The sequence below is a fragment of the Lepisosteus oculatus genome, chromosome 17 (assembly GCF_040954835.1).
Source record: "Lepisosteus oculatus isolate fLepOcu1 chromosome 17, fLepOcu1.hap2, whole genome shotgun sequence".
Taxonomy (NCBI): Eukaryota; Metazoa; Chordata; class Actinopteri; order Semionotiformes; family Lepisosteidae; genus Lepisosteus; species Lepisosteus oculatus.
In genome coordinates, this window is record NC_090712.1 from 21425694 (window position 1) to 21448300 (window position 22607).

The 22607-nt window shown below is 36.5% G+C and overlaps 1 protein-coding gene across 2 annotated transcripts in view; it reads right to left on the reverse strand.

Moving 5' to 3' along the window:
• Nucleotides 1-22607, reverse strand: part of lmbrd1 (LMBR1 domain containing 1) — an 85681-nt gene that overhangs the window by 57507 nt on the left and 5567 nt on the right. For both annotated transcript variants that reach the window (XM_006638871.3, XM_015363265.2), the window contains exons 3-5: nucleotides 22248-22311; nucleotides 2290-2387; nucleotides 832-899 (exon numbers count right to left, since the gene is read on the reverse strand). In XM_006638871.3, coding sequence (XP_006638934.1) covers nucleotides 832-899; nucleotides 2290-2387; nucleotides 22248-22311 — 230 coding nt within the window. The remainder of the gene's footprint in view (nucleotides 1-831; nucleotides 900-2289; nucleotides 2388-22247; nucleotides 22312-22607) is intronic.

The following is a 22607-nucleotide window of genomic DNA, read 5'->3' on the forward strand; positions in this document are numbered from 1 at the left end:
GTCTGTAGTGAACAAAGAAATCAATTATGTTTATACCAAGCAAACGTAGTTGAGAACAAACACTGTAAGCCAGGGGTTAAATAGAACACTGTTACAAGAGGTCAAATCATATTAATCTAAAGGCCTGGACACATATCACTGTAAATTTTAGTATCAAGTTTCCTTTAAAGTACATAATCATACAGCCCTGTCATGACACAGCAAAATCTGCCTGCTATGAGCAAAAAGGCCTGCAACGTTTCTCTGCCCTGTTTTTAATCCACGGGAGACATAGATCTGCTGGAACTTGGCTTTGAATTAAATGAAGAGCGGGTAATGCACCATGAGACAGTTTTCTCAAAGTCTGCTGCTGGTAAGATGCTGTGTTACAATGTCAAATGTTCTACTTTGAAAGTGACACCTAGCAAGTACGTCTACCCTCAGTGCGAAAATAATACCTTTTTGCCTAATTTAAACAGTGCTGACATAGCTTCAACATAAACACAAGACTAAAGTTAACATTCAAGGACTCCAAAAACATGTGATACTATTCAATTTTATTCAAATAAGTTTCCACTTTGCTTGTTTGGCAATGAACATGAAAAACAAACTTTCAATGCTAAATTCTTAACTCCACCACTCACTATGGAGAAATGTAACAGTGCAAAGCAAAATGCAGAAATTCAGTTTCTACCCAACAAAACTTTTTTGTAAAGTAGGAATCCAGTCCCGATCTCATTTTTGTGGGGGGTTTAGCAATATTTGTATAAACTAAAAGAAGACAGGGAAACCCTTGATTTACTTTAAAGCTCTCTTCATGAGCAAGATGGCACATTCAGACCAAACACTCACCCTATTAGAAGAAGGGCAGAGCAGACAATGACAAATCCAACTGTGTACTTAAGCGCATTCTTCACTTGCTGTAACGAAAAAAATAAAAATCTTTAATAAAATAAAGTTAACCAAGACATTTAAAATTTAAGTCTCTAGCCTGGATGATGGAAAGCTGACTTTTTGTTCAACTGCTGTCTTAAGCAAACCTGAGTATAAGACTTTCAATTTTAGAAAGGCATTCAGATATGTATAAAAATTAGCTTTCATTCCTTTTTAATGCTTCATAGAACTAAGATAAACTGCTTTTGTCAGCTCAAAAGCAACATACAATTATGTAGCTCAGGTGGGCAGCTGTGTCAGCATGCATAGGCTGCTCAGGAACAAATAATAGGTTTATTCCATGCTGAAAAGAGAAGAAAGAAAACAACATTTCAGCTGTGGAGCCTTCTTCAGATGGCTTCACCAAAACCATTGTGTTTTCTTTCTTCTCTTTTCAGCATGGAATAAACCTATTAATTATACAATTATGTATTTTTGCCATATATTCCACTATTCTCAACCTCTTTGTGAATAGAAAAATATCCTATTTGGAGGTACCAATAGAAGTCATTAAGTTAAGACTTCACAGCACATTCTAGATGTAATTAATTTATTTTACTTTATTATAAAACACTATATATATAGTAAATACAGTAATATTTTCATCATACAACATTTCAACATGTATGGCTTTGTTGAATGTTTAAACATTATTTAATGCTTGACATGACAAACCTCACTAAATCAGTACATGTACAACCATGACTTCTGCATTTCCAAGATAAATACTCAAACTCGCACATACTCAAGAAGGCAGAGAAAGCTCATCTGTTTGTAATACTTGTGAGGTTGCATATACTGCATGGAAGCTTCTTCCTCTAAGAATACAGAATTAATTATACCCATTTACAGAGTTACATGCAAACTCTGAATTGAAATATTTGTTTTTAGTTTCATCCATATGCTGTGTAAAGGTTAAATCAGTACACAGCACAGCCATTTACCTAGGTTTAGTATATTATGCAAAACAGGCTTCTGTGTGGAGCAATGGAAGATTCATACTGCGCTGGACTATATTATAGCAATTTATCAAAGCAGATACTTCTATTCTTGTGCAAAGGTTGCTCCACCTTGTATAAATAGCTGAGCAGATTGTCATGGCAGGATCCTACATCTTTCAACAGATGCAGCTGTGAAGGAGATCCACAGGTTACAGACAGTGTGCGTTCACAGCAGCATGCTGCTGTGGGCACCTGACAGCAACAAAGACAAAAGAACCTTCACAAAGGTGTCAGGTCAAGGGAGCCTCTACACCGTGAGCTACTCAAGCTGATACAGCTATGGTGGGCTCAGCTGAGCCACAATAACAGGCTGCAGTGCTGATTAAAGCCATTAACCACCTCTGACATTCCACCTCCTTATCTCCACAGAACCTACCAAACATTTGTTGATGTTGTCATCATCTTTTTCTTCATAATAGAAGTAGACAAATGGGATCCACAGGAAGACGCAGAACAAAATAATAGAGTACAAGGCTGCAAAAGAATGAGAAAAGTAATCCAGGATATTTTTTTACAACAGCAATATACAAATTTAAGATTCTTAAAATGTGCTTTTCTTTAAACAGTATCTTGAAACAGTATATATACATTCATAGATCTAATAGAACAGTATCTATTCAAAAGTGACTGTAGGATGACATGAAGGTAAGGTAAGAATGTCCCACAATGCTTTGGGGACCACTCAAGTCTTCTAAGTTATGACTGCACTTCCCTCCTCTTAAGTAAGATTCCATCACAATCCAAATCTTTGAGCTGCAGTTATGTTTTGTTTAAATCCCTTAGCTGTCCATTTTCTCCAGCATTTATTACATTAATTTTAGGTATGTTTTACTTTGCAAACCTCACCTCCCCACAAAACAAAATTTAAATCAACTAGACTGAAAAAACACTTGTGGTGCACCTATTCAACCACCTCCTGCCCCTTGAGGACACTTCAGAACAGGCTTTTCAATCAGCCTGGGTTGTCACTTGAAGTAACATGGTGTGAACCACGCAGAGATGAGCTCTGTGACCTTGACAATGGTCTTTTTTTCTGGATTTTTTTCCTGGAAGGATTTGGGAAAGTAAAATGACTGTCCCTGGTGCAGCATCAGAAGTCTCAAGACATCAAAAGCATTTATTAATAAAATCAAATTATGTTCATTTAAAAATATCATAGCAACTCTAAAAATGACCAGAAAATATAGTCCACTCCACTATGCAAAAACCATACTGTACAAAGCCAACTCTTCCTTTGTGATGCTGAACTAAAAACAATGACATCTTTACAGCCATTTGTATTGCTCAATTCCAACAACACAAGATCATATAAGACTCATGGCTATGTGCTCTTACCAGAAGCCTGAGAAAAACCCTTAACAGTGACTACAGGGGATCTCAATCTCCTAAATTCTGGCCAGACTATTAATATAAAAAACCATCCTGGAGGATGTACTAGATTGTTTTTTTTTCCCACAGTAGACAAAATGTCAGAAAGTATTTAAGTCATTTCTAATGACATGTTGAAAAATCCTGTGCCTATCAAGTAAACCCAACTAATATTTTTGTACATAAAAGGTATTCAGTATAAAAAACTATGCTGTTGTATACACTAATGTTATGATAACAGATGATTACAAAAGTAATCTCATTACACAGAATATGGAAAAAATATTTTTACCATGAACAGAATATAAATGAAAAAAAACTAAAAATAAAATAACTATAGAGAAACACAGATACTGACATACAGAGAAAGAGAGACAAACACAAGAACAACTACAACCTTTCGTTATTTTAGCTGCTCAAAATAAGTAATTTTTTTGCAGGTACTCTTGTACTATACTATTTTTATGTCTTTTTTTATAGGTTGCCCCACAATAGACAGCTTTTGAAAAGTTCCACATTGTAGACTTAAATGCAGTTATCAAAGGTCTCCTACTAGACTTACAATAAGAAAATAATACTGAAGATTCATTCAGATTCAGTATTTGATAACTGTCCTTGTTCATAGCAGCCACTGAGATGAAAATAAGATCCAATTTTCTTGCAGTTTGTATGACAAATGTACATTTTTAAGAATTTCTAACCTTTCCCCCAGTTTATAACGGTTTTTCACCACAATAAGAATTGTAACAAAATGGGCTAGAAAATCCAGTTTTAAATTTCTTATAATGGGATCTCTGGATACCCATGATGGAGGATGTAATAAATATGAAGAATCTAAAGTCATGAAATATCACCTTTAAAAGGAGGAATGTAAGTACATTTCAAACTAGGGGACTGAGTACCAATTGATAGTAATTTCAAACCCATAAAAGTATTTTTTAAAATTGCAGAAACATGTCTAATAACTAACAATCAGCTCTTCAGTTTGAAGCATTAGGCTCTTCTTCAGAAAGAACCTCTCATAAAAGTGCAAAACAAATTTCCATAATGCATGTAAATGCACTTTTAGCATTACTGATCATTATTAGGGTAACAATGTATTTAATGGATGTTATTCTGTCACTATGCAGTCTCTCTTAGAGCACTGTCACAGAAATCCATTGCATTGTGTAGCAAACATGTTGATCAGGTTCAGTACTGAGTCTCCACTGGGTAATAAATATGGAAACTGGGAAAAGACCCTATAAGAGAAAGACTAGAGGCCTCTCTTTCTGAAGTGTAACTAATGAAGGTTGGTATAGAGTGCCAAAATAACATATGAAAAATATTTTGGATGCCATGGATAAAATGTTAGATGGCACAGATTCAGTGTAAAGGAAATAAAGATTCACTAACATTGATCATACCACAAGTATGACAAAGTATGCCATTACTCAACTGTCAATCTGAATCCATGTACAGTAGTTACAAATGTTGAAGAATTCAGTCTGAACCATTATTGTTTATTTTAAAAAAAGAATAATACATGAAGAAAAAGAAAGCAATTGCATTTCACAATTCTGAAAACTTCTAATGTATTTACTAATTTACTAATTAAAACCTTAATTTCTTGCCTTAATTATTTTTCAGTGTTCTGCTTTTACAAATGCCTGTGGGGTGACCATGCCTATGACAAAAGTAAAACGTAAGCTTCCTGTTATTTTCTAGATTCCAGATTCTTTACAGCAAGAGTAACCTAAAACAGCAAATTTCACTCTGCAACTTTACGTGTAAATATATGAACATTTACATGGTATAAAAAATTAAAACCCAGGAGTTTTGTAAAAACCTAGTCATATTCACATTTGATAGGTAGTTTTATATTCTATAAAGATCATACTGTGATACATTTAATTATCATGTATTTTTTAAAATTGCTGCTACAGTAAATTGCAATTACTGAATTTTCTTAAATAGAGGCATCAGCCAAATAAAAAAATGCATGATATATGGTATTATTAATAATAAATGCCCATTGGGTTTATGTATTGTTCTCAGAGGAGCATGTACTTTACACATGGTTAAACACAGAAATAAGGGAATTACAGTAATTAACAATAGGCAGCAGTGACCTTTGGGAATACTCTTCCTTCCAGTAAACTACAGAATCCCTTTAAACAAGGTACTGCTGTCTCACAATCTAGTAATAAATTCAAAAGGAATTTGATTGAGTTAACTTTAATAGCAGTTTGCTTAGTCTTTGGGATTTGCCATAAAGGCAACACATACATTTAAATAAAGTGATGTTCATCGTTCTGCTGAGACACACTTAATGCTGCCTACAATCTCTTCAATCCCGACCGACTCATGAAGGAAAACAAATGAGAAAATGAAGCTGAGCCAGTACACCCATAGCATATGGCTCAGGGTAAAATAACAGACAATATTAATCATGAAAGCATGAATATTCCCACACCAAGGGAATAGTCAAGGTGCATTACTACACACCTTCCTTTATTCCATAAGCAGGGTGAATGCTAAGGAAAACACCTCTGACCAAGGATATAATTAAGGAAATTATCCTCACATATATTTTTGCGTGTGGACGCACATCGACAAGCTTTAACACATATCTTACTTGTATTTTTGTGCCTTGAGTATAAAGATAAATGCAACAGTCTGATCATTATAGCCTGTCCTTTTGTGCCAGTTTAACATGGAAGGGTTGTGCTTTCAGCAGGCTCATGCAGACCAACAGCAGGACAAGCAGCAAAACAAAACTGCAAAATGTTATACTTTACAACATTTATTCACTCCACTGCCTAGCATTAACATGCACATAGCATAAATAACTTATTGTCTGGATTCTTTTGTGTATGTGTTTGTTTTGACTAAGTAGCTTTGCAGATTGCTCAAAATGACAGAAAGGCCAAAGAAAACCTAGACTTTCATTGAAGAAGTCAAAATAAATGAATTAATATGCTGCACACAACCAACCAAGCAAGGAATTTTAGAACACTGGCAGAAGATGAGGAAGCTATATGACATGTTGGTTTTAAGCTTCAGGGATTTTATTTTCCAGCGCCCACATTGACGCCCACTTAAACAAATTATCTGGTGCAGCTTGAGCATACAGGAGAACTATCACTCTCCTGTTGTATAGAAGTCAAAAGGAATAAACTGTGGGATGGCAGCTATAGGTACCCTTGAATACTTTAAACCTACTGCCTACTGTTGTGCCCTAAATTGCTAAGGGACACACAACAATTGCTAGAGCACAGCCCCTCAAGGCTGTAAAGCGATGAGAATTAAAGAGCAGGGACTTGCTGTGGGAGGCCTGCACTGAGAAACCGTCACAGGGACTGAATCACGGGAAAGGCTGGTTTCAACCATTTTATTACATTGATTTCAAAATGAAATGTCAGAATCTCAGAAATTAAATTATACGACAAAGACCTAGGAGATTTGTGAACCTCAATGCCTCCATGCCTTCCCAAGCTCCTATAAGCTTTAATTCCCTGCAAACAGCAAAGAATCCTCTGGGCACTGATTTTTGTTTGTTTTTTTTTGGGGGGGGGGGAGATTTCTTATGATACAACAGAATGACAGACTGAATGCTTGACATGATGCTGCTTTTTAATGTAGGACAGGCTCCTATTAAAATGTATCCCATTACACGTAGTAACATTCTTTAGCTTTTGTTCATCTATTCACCATATCCAGGACTATACCCCGGGCACAAGGTCAGAACATAACAGGATATATACACACACACAGACGAGGAGATCACACACTGACATACAGCAATATGCATCATCAGTCACTAGCTAAATCAGGAAATGTACTGATATTACGCTCACAAAAGAAATCAGAACTTTTCCTAACCAGAAACCATGGATGAACAGTGAGGTTCGCATCCTAATCAAAGTAAGGGATGCAGCATTCAAAATTGGGCAACAAATCAGAACTAAAAGTCAGCCAGGATCAATCTAAAGAATGGTACTAAACATGCAAAAAACACACTCAAACAAGAATTAGAGGAACACTAATGACCCACGGCGCATGTGGCAAGGTATACAGGCCCTCACAGACTACAAAAGGAAAAACATCTGTGCATCTCCCCATGATGCCTCCCTGCCTAACAAGCTCAAAACCTTTTATGCTCAGTTTGAAGCCAGCAACACAGAACCAGTCATCAGAGCTGCACCCTCCGCAGCCGACCAGGTGCTCTGGCTGTCTGCAGATGAGGTGAGGAGATGTCTGCCAAGAGTGAACACATGCAAGGCTCCAGGACCTGACGGCATTCTCAGAGCCTGCGCCAATCAACTGGCATGTGTACTCACAGACATTTAAACTATGTTCCTGGCCAAAGCTGTAGTCCCCACCTGCTTCAAGACAACCACCATCATCCCAATACCAAAGAAAACCACAGTGACATGCCTTAATGACACCGACCGGTGGCACTAACACCTGTCATCATGAAGTGCTTCGAGAGGCTGGTCATGAGGCACATTAAGGACACCATTCCAGACACACTACTTGACCCGTACCAATTCACCTACCGGCCCAACAGATCCACAGATGGCCCATACACACTGCCATATCCCATCTGGATAAAAAATACACATATGCAAGACTACTATTCATCGACTTCACCTCAGCTTCTTATACCATCATTCCAGTGAAACTAGTCAAGAAACCCAGTGCATTGGGTCATGACACCAGCCTCTGCAACTGGATATTGGACTTCCTGACAGACAGACCCCAGGCTGTCAGGCTTGGAAACCACACCTCCGGCACACTAACTCTGAACACTTGGGTCCCCCAGGGGTGTGCGCTTAGTCCAATGCTTTACTCCCTCTACACCCATGACTGTAAGGCCAAAAATAACAGCAATTCCATCATCAAGTTTGCCGATGACACCACAGTTGTAGGTCTGATCACAGAAAATGATGAAAGGGCCTACAGGGAGGAGGTCAATCTCCTTACAACACTGTGTGAAGACAAGAGCCTCACCATCAACTTCAACAAAACAAAGGAGCTCATCGTTAAATTCCACACAGTTAGGCAACCCATGCATATCTGCTACGTAAGCAAGATATATTAGGTGGGAAGAACTGAGTTAAGCTTGTGTTCCTGTCTCTCAATGAATAATCTGAATTTTCTATTACTATTTTTGATCTGCTCTCCAAAGATCAATTTTCTTTGCTGATTTCTTACTATTGTTGTTGCTTATTTGTACCTTTACTGGCAGGCTGTAAAAGGGGGGCTTTAAAGGAACTACAGAGAACATTAATATATCCATATGGCATTAGGATAGGCATAAAAGGAGACAAGACCATGTTTTCCAACTATAAAAAGGCACCTTTTAGTCAAGATACACACAACATACAATGCCCTCCAGATTTATATAAGAAACAATGAAATAGAAACAAAAATATCATACAATACAACAATTTCTGGATTAGATGACATTAAAATGTTCTACTACAGTTCAGATGTTGATCACATAGTTCCTATAGGTGCACTGCTATTCCTGTTCTTTAACAATGGTTTAGATTTTAGAGCAGTTAGCAAATTAAATTTGCAAATGATATAGAAATAGGGCAACAGCAGAAACAGCAGCAAGGAAATGATCTTAAACAAAATCATGGCTTTGATAGATTCTGGGCAGTTTAACATTGATCCATTAACAGGGCTTGTCTCGTGGGTGAATTAAGCTGTATGGACGTGCATTAAAAGGATCCAAGTGTTTATGCACCTTCTTCTGTTTCCTCATCATGACAATGTGGGTAAATAATAAAAAACAAGTAAATACACTGAGGTTCTGTTCAGAGTCGTGGACCTCAGGATTCCCAGGATTGCTGTTTAGTCCCAAATTGTTTTTTTTCTTATTTTCAGGAAATATCTGGATGAAACTTAAATTCACTTAATTATTAAGCTACCAAACCAGCAAGATGGACAGAATGGTCTCCTCCATTTGGCAATCTTGTGTATGTCCTGTCATCAAAGATTCCAGTTATCATGACTAACCTGTTCATGGTGTTTTCGTTCAGATGTAATTTCTGCACATTATTAATAACTGGAAATGTCTATCTGCCCAGAAAAGCTTAATTAAGTCATTCAGCTGCAACTAATTTTAAGCAGCAAATATGCGACACTATATGTATTGTACACCTTTCTCCTGCTCAAGATTAATAAGTCAAATGAGATGAGAAATATGTACTTCAGCACTAACTTGTTCTATCTTTCCTATGGTGTTTTGTATGCAATTATTATTATTGAGACATTAACAGGAAACACGTCCCCCAGACCAAAAACTGTGTTTACTTGCTGTACTGCTGTTTGGCTGAGCTTTATGTTTGGGCACTTTTGCATAATACAGTATTTGGTCTTTAAGAACTGGCTACAACGTGCAAAATAGAGTACTGTGCTTCAGTACTCAACACTTCACCTTTGTTAAATAATAAAATTTCCCATACAACAGAGAGAAGACTATAGTTATTCTGTAATTGGTAAATGTAAGGGTTGTGGTAAAGTGTAAGTTTAGCATTCAGGTCAGTTACAATTAGGATTATCTGTAAATATAAGGTTACATACATTTGACATAGGACTGAGGTTTAGGCCTGTTTCCATTCATTTGGTCCATTTGTTTGAAGATCAATATCCTGCAGTATGGACTTACTTGTGTATATAAACATAACAGTATCAATGTTTGTAGTTGTCTCTTACTAATAAACAATGATAAATACTACTATAATTATCATATTTTTTTTAAGTAGACCACAAAATCACTATAATTATAGTTGCTACAAGAGTACTACTGTAGTTTTAATTATTATTGACCCCAGGGTCAGTCTGTATTGTGAAATATAATAAGAATACTGTTTGTAGGCTGATTGAAAGAGTAAGCATTGTTTGGACTTTCTTTGCTCATGTACTGTAATATTGATTTTCAATCTGAGGTTACTGTGTTTTTATAAGGAGGATGATAATGAAAAAACATTTAGTGTACGTTGTAGCTTCTTTCACCTGTGTTCTTACTGTGCACTTTCTAAGGACCATTTGACCCAGGGCCAGCTTGTGAAAATCCAATTCAATAGTGAATTATCTCCCTTTGATTTCTAATCCAGCTCACCTGGCACAGGGCAAAAGGGTAATAGACCAATTTGGTGGACTCCACTAATATACAGGTTTTTGACAATCAATTGCAATTTCATTTTGTTCTTGCTATGGAAAGCAAACCTAAACAAATGTGTTGTAACTTTCTGTGCTGCCTCTTTATTACAAAACTTTAAGTAAAGACAAGTTCAGTACAAACACTTGACCTTTACTAGATTCTGGCATTTCTAGATTAAATACAGATACACCAAGTAACACTGAAGAAAAAGTCCTTTTTGTGAGCTAAAAATTGTTATTGATTTTTATGTGCTTTTACGTTACCAGATCAACAGAAGATTTGGACAATGCCAATGACAGAGTGATCAATGTGAGCTTTTGAACCCTTTAATTTCCTTAGTTTCACAGAGGAAAAGGTCCATCAAGGTGCTCCAACTAAAACAGCTTCACAGGAGAGATGCTCAAATTGTTTTAGACGTTTTTTTAGAAGGTCTTCTCTAAAACGCATGACTTGAGAGAAATATTAGGAAAGTCTCTGGGCAGCCGTGATGTAAAAGTAATTGGATCTGATTAAAGGGAAAACGGACAAAGCACATTTCACTCAAATTTAAAACAAAGTAAAAAATGTTATAGAATAAAACTTTAGAATCATTGCCTATTTTAATTATTGAATTAATTTACATTATGTAAATTGAGAAAATCTTAGAAAGACAGTTGATTTTTTAAATTTAATTGAGCAAGTACTAAAAAAAGAGTGCAGGCCCTTTAACTTCAAAGCATGAGACTGAAATATTTGTCACAATATAACCACAAGTTTTTCTATGCCTTCAACTTTCATGTACAGAATAATTCCTAATGAAAAAGGACTTATTTTGAAGTAACTAAATTGCTATTATAAGGATTCTATATGTGTTTCACATTAATTTTAATACTAATTACTAATGTTTCCACTATAAATGACATTTGAAAAACAACACTTTAATATGCAAGTTTCTAGTACGTGTTTAGAGGCCATTTTTTTCTTTTTCTATCTTCTTACTCTTTCTATAGCATATGAAGTCTCATACCAACCTAGTATTAAAAATGCTACACTAATTATTCCTGCAATCTGATCTGTCAATGCCCAGCTGCATTTGAATTATATTTTTTCTTCCTAAATCATTAATTTATTTGACATTTAACTGTGCAATATTTTCATTATTTTTTTATCTTCTCTATAACTCACTGTAACTCAGTTCTGAGAAAGAAAGATCTGAGAGTTAATAAAACAGTAGAACAAAATACAACAGTTAATACAACAGTAGAACAAAACTTCAGACTCCACAGGTTTTACACCTTACATTTATCCAGGGCTGAGAGTTAATCGGTATTTCTGAAGGAGCCATACAGGTGAAGCTATAGTCCAATCACATTTTTAATCACATATGATGTATTTCCTCTACTTTATTTTTTCTATATTAAATATTTGTGATGAGCTCCAGTTTTCTAGATGGTGATTAACGTCAAAAGCACTATTTTCTAATGTCACAAATTATTAGTTAACCTCTTGCTCTCAGACAGTCAAGCCACCAGACAATCTGTCCAAGACAGGGCTCTCCATTAGACCAGTGAGACCGGTGCTCCAACATTAGAGCTTATCGCACTAAGGTTACTGCTTACATGCCTCTTAATAACAATGGCTTAAGTAATAAACTAAAATAAATGACCCAGCGGAGACTTGCCTTCCCCTAGAGGTCCTGTTACCAGCACTTCGGGATTCCAGTCTTCATCATTGACAGAACTATGAATTCTGGATTGTACCAGCAGATTCTTCAGGAGAATGTCAGGGTACCCATCTGTGAACTGAAGCTCAACAGAAGCTGGGTCTTGCAGCAGGACAATGACTCTAAACACATAAGTCAGTATATCAAAGAATGGTTGAAGCAGAAGAAAATTTGTGTTTTGGAATGGCCAGGTCAAAGTCCAGACAGAAATGTTGTGGCAGGACCTGAAGTGAGGAGTTCATGCAAGAAAGCCCCCCAACATCAATGAGTTGAAGCACTTCTGTAAGAAGGAATCGACCACAATTCCTCCAAGCCAACATGCGGGACTGATCAACAGTTACCGTAAACGTTTGCTTGAAGTAATTGCTGCTCAAGGGGGTCACACCAGTCGCTGACAGCATAAGTTCACATACTTTTTCTGACAAAAACATTTTAATGTTGGATCATTTTGATTAATACATGAATGAAAAAGTTTATCATTTTTGGTTATTTGTTTTATTGGGTTCTCTTTATCTATTTTTATGACTTTGATGAAGATCTGATCACATTTTAGGTAAGATTTATGCAGAAATTCAAAAACTTCTAAAGGGTTCACAAACTTTCTAGCACCACTGTATATATTTCTAAACACTATTTACAACGGACTGCCTTCACAATCTAAAACATTAGCATTTGGAAAATGTATATGAATAAACAGATAAAGAATTGTGCAAGGATTCAGAAACACCATATTTCTACACATAAATGCAGACATTGGCCCTGTTTGGATCTATTTAAATCTCAATCCTAAACACCACAACAAATGCTACTCACAATTAGAGACATGGAGAATCTTGGAACTCTGTTGAGCTCAAAACCAAATTGTTAATTGGGGAAAACAGTGCAGATAAAGCTTTCAAGATGTAAGTGTGTTTAATAACCGAGTAAACAAGAACATAAGAAATGTTAGAAACAATTGTCAGCAATTTAGCAGATATTGCTAATTTTGCAGTTATGCAGATAAGTTAATATAATATTTCAATCAGCCATTTTTGAAGAAAACTACACTTTAAACTTCAATTGAAAAGGATGTTCCAGACATTCACGTCTCCTTGTATAAAGAAGTATATCCTATTATTTGGATTCCCACTAGGTTTCCACGGTGACCACAAATATCTCTATTTCACTAGTAAGTGTAAAACAGTCTCCTGGGTTGAACCGATCCATACTGCTGGGGATTTTGCATACTTTTGTTCCACATTGAAGAGATTTTGTTTCCGTTAAGCTGTCTAAAACAATCCCTTGAGACCAGATAGCATTCTTGTTGCTCTTATTTGAAACCTAAAGCATCTTATAATTTAAAATCTTTCACCTATACATTATGCAGAATATCCTTTACATTTCACACTTTTTATTATATACCTTAATACTGTTTGCTTTTGTATTGCTTCCCCACTTCATTAAACCCATGAACATTCCAAGCGCAGTTTCAGTATATATAAGAATTACATATAAAATATGTTAGTCCTATTGTGCAAATCACTTATAAACATTAAGATCATTTGCCAGGTGTCTGCCCAGTCCTTCTGTACTTGCCTCCTTCCTCTATTTATCTGCACATTTAACTAGTTGCTAACTACACCAGGATTTATGTAATAAGTATAAGGAAGAGAAATGGACCTGACACAGATCAATAAGTCCTCCACTGCTTCTACTGGCCCAATAAGAAATTGTAACATGCTGTTTCCTGTGAACAAGGTCTCATAAATGTTTTGTACTTAAGAAGCCATTGTAATCCAGAGGCCAACCTAGGAGTAACAGGGCTCTAAGCAGAACAACAGTCTGGCTAGGAACTGTTACTGAAAAACTTCCTTCAAAAGGACCTGTAGCGTTGTTTACTTTTTCTCTGAATCTTGCCTTTTATGTAGTCTGCAGAATCTTTCTTCTTTTTCCTCCCCACAATTTCACCATTCCTTAAACTTGGATTTATTTGCACCAAGAATAACATTATTGAGTCTTTAATGTTTTTAAACTTCCTCATTCTCTGTATTCTGCATCCATCTGTACCAAATTCAACACTTGTCCTACAGCTCTATTCCTTTGTTTTGCTTCTCTAGAATTATAATGCCTATAACGCTGTTAAGCCCATAGATTTTTTCCAGCTTAACCTATATAGAGTCTAATCGTCTGTGCCGTCATGTTTCAGTTCTTTAAGGCACTCCATCACCCCCTCTATCCCACCTGTCTTTTCAAAATTTGCAAGCCCATTGATTTTACATTCATCACTGTATTCCATCCCTACATTCACTTACTACTATACTCCTTGAGTCTTTGCCTTTTATTTCTTATGCTTCCAGCATATACAGTTAAGAATCAATGTGCCATTTGTCTCAGCTGTGTTCTTTCAGCTGCCCTGGGCTTTTCTGATCCCAACACAATTGGCCCGTTGTGTGTGTGCTGCCCCCTAGTGTAGATATTCCTCAAATACTTTACACACACTCCTTCACAATAAATCAGTGCCCCTCTGGTATTCGCTACCCATTCTGCTTCTACAGGACCCATGTATTCCCAAAGGATACCCATTCCCTCATAAACCCATGCCACTTACCTCTACATCAGTCATTTAGCCATATGTTAATTCTCATTAGTTCCTCCTACATGTGGCAAAAGTTTCCTGAAAAAATGCAGCAGACATTCTGCAACTTAGTTTACAAGTGAAAATCTCAAAATTTGTAGAATCATCAATTATTTTCCAACACAGACAGTGCCATAGATTCTTCCCAGCTCTGGTCAGAAGTCTGTCTACTCATTTAAGGATGTCTGCAACTTTGGCATTTCTGCCACACAATTCCATCTATACATTTAAACTCAAGAGATACATTATCAAATTATGCCACCATGGGAGAAATTACATCAGCATAAGATGTGAATGCCCTGGCACAAACAAATACAGGAGGAAAACTGACCTGGGACTCTAACAATATATCACTGCATTCTACACCACAAAGCACAATGTGTGTTTGCAAATTATATCAGGGTTAGTGGTTTGAACCACACCCTAAGTCCAAATGTTTCTTAAAACGATTAATGCAGAATATGGCGATTTGCCCTATTCAGGTACAGTATGCAAAATGTTTGGACTTATGAGGAGAAACTTTTTTTATGTGAAACAGAGGGAGAAAAGTATCAACTATGATATATGGCTGTGTGATCATGTGCTTTTATTCAATACAACCAACAATCTCAAAAGATTAAAAGTGAAACTGCAAGGGACCAAAAAATACCCAACAGATATATGATGGTGTGAAAGTTTTTCAAATTAGGAGGCATTTTTGCATTCAGAGCTAGGAAGGTGTCTTGTCTTTGCTAAACAAAAACAAGTTGAACAAAGTGTTCAGGACTGGTGGCAAGATTACCGGCACATTCTTGGGCTCAATAACAGGTCTAACAGAGTGACATATTATTAATCTTAGATGACCCCTCTCATCAACGCTTTTAAGAACATACTCTCCTATCCTCTGGAAGGAGGAACCATGTCCCCTATTTAAAGACTAAGAGAGCATCCACTTCATTTATACCTAAAAGCATTCAATCGATGAACAATAAAAAGACTATTTGGAGGTAGGGATTTTATTATTGTTTTAGATACTTTACCAGATAACTGTCTGTTTTTATCCTATTGGATTCTTATTATATTGGATTACGTTCTTACTGAGCAATGTTTTAAATATTGTTTTGTATCATGGTATTGTACTGTTGTGGTATTGCATTATTGTCACGTGTTATATGTTATGAGCTTTTGATGTGCAGTACAAATTCTCTTAGCGGCAATAAAGGTTAATTGAATTTAATTTGTAAGAGAAGCAACTGTAGCATGGAAACATTTAAAATTTCCCTACTTGCTAAAACCTTCTTGCTTAAAAATGTCAAGATGTCAATGTCAAGTACAAAAGTTGAGTGCCACATCTCTGACTTGATTAAACAGCTATAATGCACTTAGGGTAAATTCTGACTAAGCGACTGTAGCTACACTAAATTTTTCCCCTTCCTACCCATCATGTTGCCACAACTGCACCTTCAAGCGGCCCAGATCCTCTCAGTGTATGAAAGCAATTCAAAACCCTGCAATGGCCTCAAACTGCAAAATACTTTTACCTATTTATTACTTTTTTTAATTAAATATCCTTTTTAACCCAGCTGTTGTTTAAGACAAATATATCAAGCGGTCAATTAAAATTTGATGTCTCACGTTTTAATTTTTACACAAGAAAGTGTATGTTTAAACTATGTGAAAGAGTTCAGGAGCACACTCTCATCAGAAATCAAGACTAATTGGGTGCTCTTAAGACTATTTTAAACTAAGACTTTAATAAAACTAAGTTAATATTTAAAAAGTATTTTAAAAAAAGAATTTGTAACACTGTTATGCAGTACAAAGTGCTATAGTACAAGAATGGTACTATAGAAAATATAGCAATGAAATACAGATATTTGTTTTGAGCGTTTCTTTAGTAAACTAGTTTTCATGCATCTTTCCTCTTTTGCTACCCACAAATGGAAGAACACAAAAAAGAAAGTTCCCATTCGTTACAGGAATCTCACCTTTGTGACAGTGCTAGACAACCCTGTTTTTGTGTGCAGTAAACAAAACACCTGACGTAGAAATTACAATTTACAAGAAGTACCAGAATGCAGTAGGCAGCCACAGATGTTAATAATAATAATAATAATAATAATAATAATAATAATAATAATAATTGCTTTTCTGGACACTCCACTCAAAGCGCTTTACAGGTAATGGGGACTCCCCTCCACCACCACCAATGTGCAGCATCCACCTGGATGATGCGACAGCAGCCATAGTGTGCCAGAACGCTCACCACACATCAGCTCTCAGTTGGGAGGAGCAGAGTAATGTAGCCAATTCATAGAGGGGGATTATTAGGAGGCCAGGATTGGTAAGGGCAATGGGAAATTTGGCCAGGACGCCAGGGTAACACCCCTACTTTTTTCGAGAAACGCCCTGGGATTGTTAATGACCACAGAGAGTCAGGATCTCGGTTTTACGTCTCATCCGAAGGACGGCACCTGTTTACAGTATAGTGTCCCCATCACTAAACTGGGGCATTAGGACCCACATGGACTGCAGGGTGAGCACCCCCTGCTGGCCCCACTAACACCTCTTCCAGCAGCAACCTTAGTTTTCCCAGGAGGTCTCTCATCCAGGTACTGACCAGGCTCACACCTGCTGAGCTTCGGTGTGTTGCCAGTTGTGAGTTGCAGGGTGATATGGCTGCTGGCTAATGTTAAACATTCCAAGAAGGAAAAGTTCCATAACCGCATGTAATAAAGCAATAAGTATTACAAAAGCAGACAAAACATGTGAATGTTAATTCCACCTTAACAAAACATAAGACATTTTAGGCTTTAATTACTTTGGAAGGTCGTGGTTTCCACCTACTGGTAAGCAATAAATGCACATCATTAGTCAGAACACTGGGGAAACCAGTTCAAGGCCTTAAAGGAATATTGTGAAAGGACAAAAAAAGTGTAGGACAGAAAAAATAAAATTAGTGACAAAAGTGCCAAAAATCCCTCACATAATATGGTCTGCTTGGAATATTAAGGGTCCTGTCTATGCTGCTCTATTACACAGTTGGGTTAAGTTGGGTTAACATTAACTGTCATGGCACAATACTGAACAGACAAAATGGCAGTGTCAGACTCAGAGGTAAAACAGGAAGAGCAGGTCTCTAAAGTTAAGAGATTTCATCAGTGCTGACTTTAAACTTTTCTCAAATTCTAATAGAAACTTTCTAGAAGTCACAGATCTACAGCAGAGAAGGCTGTCACAGTGGGTAAAAAAAAACAATGAAACCCCTTTACCGTATATTACTGCCATGTCTGCTGCCTTGAACTTCAAGATCCTTCCTAGAGATCCTCACATCTACAAGCCACTTACAAGTAAACAAGCAGGAAGGGACAAACAGCCAACATCGGTACAAAGAGAGCTTAAGATTTGTTTATAACCTTCTAACAAACCAACATTGGTTTATTAGTATATCTAATAAACAGATAAACTGATACTCATAAAACCCACAATAACATTTAAAGATAAATATCATGCATCAATTTTCTAACTGCTTTATCTAATATAGGGTCATAGGGGAGACAGAGCCAGAGCCTGTCCCAGCAAGCAGTGGGCACAAGGTGGGACACACCCCACACAGCATGCCAGCTCCTCACAGGGCACAGACAAGCACACACTTACACCAGAGCCAATTTGATCACAAGAAAAAGAACCTACCAGCATGTCTTCGGTGCAAATAGCAACCCAGGAATTGAACCCAGGGCCTCAGCCCTGCAAGGCAGTAAGGATAACTACTGCACCACCATACTGCCCATAAACCTAAATTAATCATAGAAAAGTCTACAGTTTTAACGTGCTGCCATAAATAACCTAAGGCAATGGTTCTCAATCTTTTTAAGTCACAGCTGTATTGCCAGGTACAAAAAAGCCTGATCTGAAACAGATTTATCTTGTATATTGGAAATAATAAAAAGTAGTATCAAAATTAACCTAACCTATTACATGCTTTCTACCGTCTTTGAACTCTGAGTATCTTAAGTTCCTTCAAAAGTTATGGGATTGGACATTAAATTGGTAAAAGCAATTGCTGTGTTTGTGAGAAGTGTACTAAATGTAGTTTCTAACAGACACACAACGGATTAATTGCAGAAACAGGGTTATGTATTTGTTACAACTCTGATTCAATGAGTCAACACATTTTTTTCAAAAAACTTTTTGATGTCAAAGTCACTTAACCTTGGAAAGCAATTTGAATTTCGTGAGATTCATCTTCAAATAAGTTAGCATGAACTCCTTTGCTGGTTAGTTGACCTTTTAATGTAACTGCATTTTAACAGCTGGCTTAAGTGTAGAACCAAGATCTTCTGACATTTTATCAGGACATGCAGTTAGGAGTTTCTTTTTCAAACATTTCTGAAGCCTTTATTTATATCCTTTATAGAAGCTATACCATCAGGACAACAAGCAACTTTCTGCCAATTTATTTATTCTGTCCTTCACTCTAGTATTTGACAGTGGAACAGCTTTTAATTTATCTGTAATCTATGGTCCATAATGATCTCAATCATTTCAATACACGCTGGTTTGATCTTCAGCAACAGTGTGGTCTCCCTTTTCCAGCATTTCAAACTGAACACCAGAAAGAAACTTGTGTGACCTGCTGCACCCCACACTTTTGCATTTTGTATATTAATTGGCTTGTTTCCAGCTGAAATGTTCCCCTTTCCATAAAAAGCACTCATGGTAGTTATAAGTAGTTCAGAGGTGTTTTGTTTCCTAGTACCTTGTTAATTTGCTTGGTTTTGTGCTGTCAATTTCAATCATTTTGCTGCAGTTAAAACACTGAGGTTTTTTGTCATTAAGTTCTCCCATCAATTTGAACACCATACTGCTGCTGGGGTATGAACATGCCTATTTGTTGCTCTTGTGGGCAGAGGCTTAACTACAAGATGCCTTGCAGCCATTTTGAAGTTTTTGAGAAACACCAGCTCTCTCGATATTCCACATACGCTTAATTAATGATGCCTCACCTTGCAGATGAATTGACAGTCTCTGAATACCATCAGTTGCCATAACAACTATTAAACGTGTATCCTAATAAATGTAAAACAATAACATGAATCATAAAAGTTTTGTATGCTTGCACAACTACATCTCTAAAAAATGGTTTTAATTTTAACATAAAAAATGCAAAATGTAAACTACGTCAGTGCTATTCAAGTCTCAGGTACCCCCAGTAATCTCTGTTGTTCTCTACCCCTACCACCACCGTGAGATCAGGAACTGATGAATGAAGCACAATGCCTTCTTTTAGCTGTTTTTAAAAATGACTTTACAAAACTTGCAATTAATGCTACATAGTACTTCATAAGCCAAATGAAATGCAAAGCAAGCAGGCTTTGCCACCAGACCAGAGAAAGTCTACTACTTCTAAGGCAGCTGTTCCTCCACTCTGTGAGAAACAAACTCAGAACGGCTACACAGATTCACATTGTACTCCCCTAGAGGACAGAAAGCAAGAGAAACAGAGCTACGTGCAGATAAGCTGTCAAGGCTGGGTATTCCCTGAAGTCTGTTTCTTCTATTCACATCAAACAGAATAAAACAAAGTTCCTTTAAAAAAACAGATCATTAAATAGAATACAGAGCAGCTCTGTTTGTATAATAAAAGAAATTCAGTTCTGATTGCTAAATGGGACTAAATGTCTCTAATAAAACAGCAATGTTCCTTAATGATTAAATTAGTATTTTCCTTGACATTTCCTCGAAATATCCATATGTGTAACAGTAAAAAAATATTTTAGTTGATTTTTTTTTAAAAATCAATAGAAAAGTGAATACCAAGTGAAAAATATGTTTAGGTTACATGGCCTAAAAAATAAGAACAGGAGAGAACAGTGAAACGTGATTTTCTGTGTTTTTTTATTTTGCTTTAAAATAAAGAAATGCTATAATGTTAGCATGACATGAAAAAACGCTGTATATTCCAAATGTAGAAAATGCTGTATATAAGGTGCTCATACAGTTACATTCCCTGTTCCATCAGCTGTATTCAAAAACTGTATATGGAGCAGCAACACCTTTAAAACTTTAGGAAGAGACTATGATGTGAGAAGCAGGATCCCATATCAAAAAACAGCACACACCAGAGGGCAGAGACAACAAAGACATTAATATCTTCCTGTGCAGAATGTAACCGTCCATAGGAACATAGTTCCTGCAGTGTCATCAGAATTAGAATTTGCTCTGTCATCCTTCTGTGCACATTCTTACTTTTCACACTTCTGTCTGAACAAACCAAATAATCTTATAATCAACATGCACATACAGTCTACAATAAAGCAAAATTTAATTGTTTCAAGTTATGTAATATTTAATATTTCTAATATTTTAGACAGAAAACTGAAAGAGCACAAAATTGATATTCTAAAAAATTGGCAGCCACTTACAGGACATGCAGGATTTTCCAAGTCAAAACCCATGTAGACAAAAAAGAAACCTGTACAGAATGCCTTTTATCAAAGATGTAATGTTTTTTTCTTGTTGAAGTTATTTTCTTGATGGGCCTTTTCTTGAGGTAAGATGTTTTATCTTGTATGACTTTGGCATTCTGGAACAGACTCACCACATTAGTCTAGTGACAGGACAATTGTAGCAGCAAGTGTTTGAGCACTAATGGCTTGTGATTATATTTTGCATGGCCTTAATTCTCCCATTACATATCCATCACTCAGCATTACACCAAAACCTTGACAATAACTGAGAAAATCAATAATGCTTTCAACATATTTCTGTAAAAGTACTTTGGTAAATTGTAAAAACAGAAACATTAAGAATCTAAATTAATTAATGAAATTTGTGTTAATGACATTCATGTTAGTTTGTCCATTTGATATACAGATTCTGAGTGGAGGCACTGTAGAAAGGAATTAAACCAAAACAACAAATAAGCACACAGCCTGTCAAGTAGTTTTGAGTTATACTGGGAGTTTCCAGTAATCTCTGCACAAGTTCTGCTGGGAATGGGTGCGAATTGGTCATTGATTCCCCAGTTTACCACATGACAGCAACTTCCACCACCTGCTAAGAGCCTAACAGTTTGCAGCCACAAGAAATGCCCTGGTACTCAAATCACTGCAAAGTCCTGTGAGGCACAATGAAGCTGACAACAGGCCAAACGAGACAAAGCTCTGACAGTGGAGGTGATCTAATAAAAAGCTAAGCTAAGTTAAGCACTGTGTGTGCCCTGTGATGGACTGGCATCCCATCCTGGATGTAAGCTGCCTTGTGCCTGTTGCTTGCCAGGCTAGGTTCCAGCTCTCCCCACTATCCTGTACTGGATAAAGAACTAGAAAATAGATGGATGTTTAAATGTATATAAACAGTATATACTGAATATGTATAATGGGTTCAAACCTTGTGAATGTTAAGTGATAGTCACTTCTGGCTAAACCAAGAAAAGATACTGTCTTTTTATAGTGCTCAGATATATTTCTACAGAAAAACAATGGTAGTGCAATGGTTATTAATACTTACTATAGTAGCCATACAACACAGTGTCTTCAATCTGTTGTCTTGTTATGTTGTTTGATGCCCATTCCTTAATCAAACAAAAACAGAAACCAAGGGGTTAACATTTTCAATTGCAAGCATTTCATTTATACCACTAATGCAGGAGAAAACATTTTCTTGCAAAGGTAGGCAAATAAAATACTTTTTCAGAATTGCCCATGTTAATAAATTGCCTCATATTGCTCTAAATAAATCAGAAATCCTGCTCACACTGTGGTAGTTTCATCAGATGTTTAGAAAAAAAATGCTTAGAAAATGATCAAACATAAGTACTCCTTTTTAGGCATAGCTTATCTAACTTTTCTGTACCGTCCCTCTCACCTC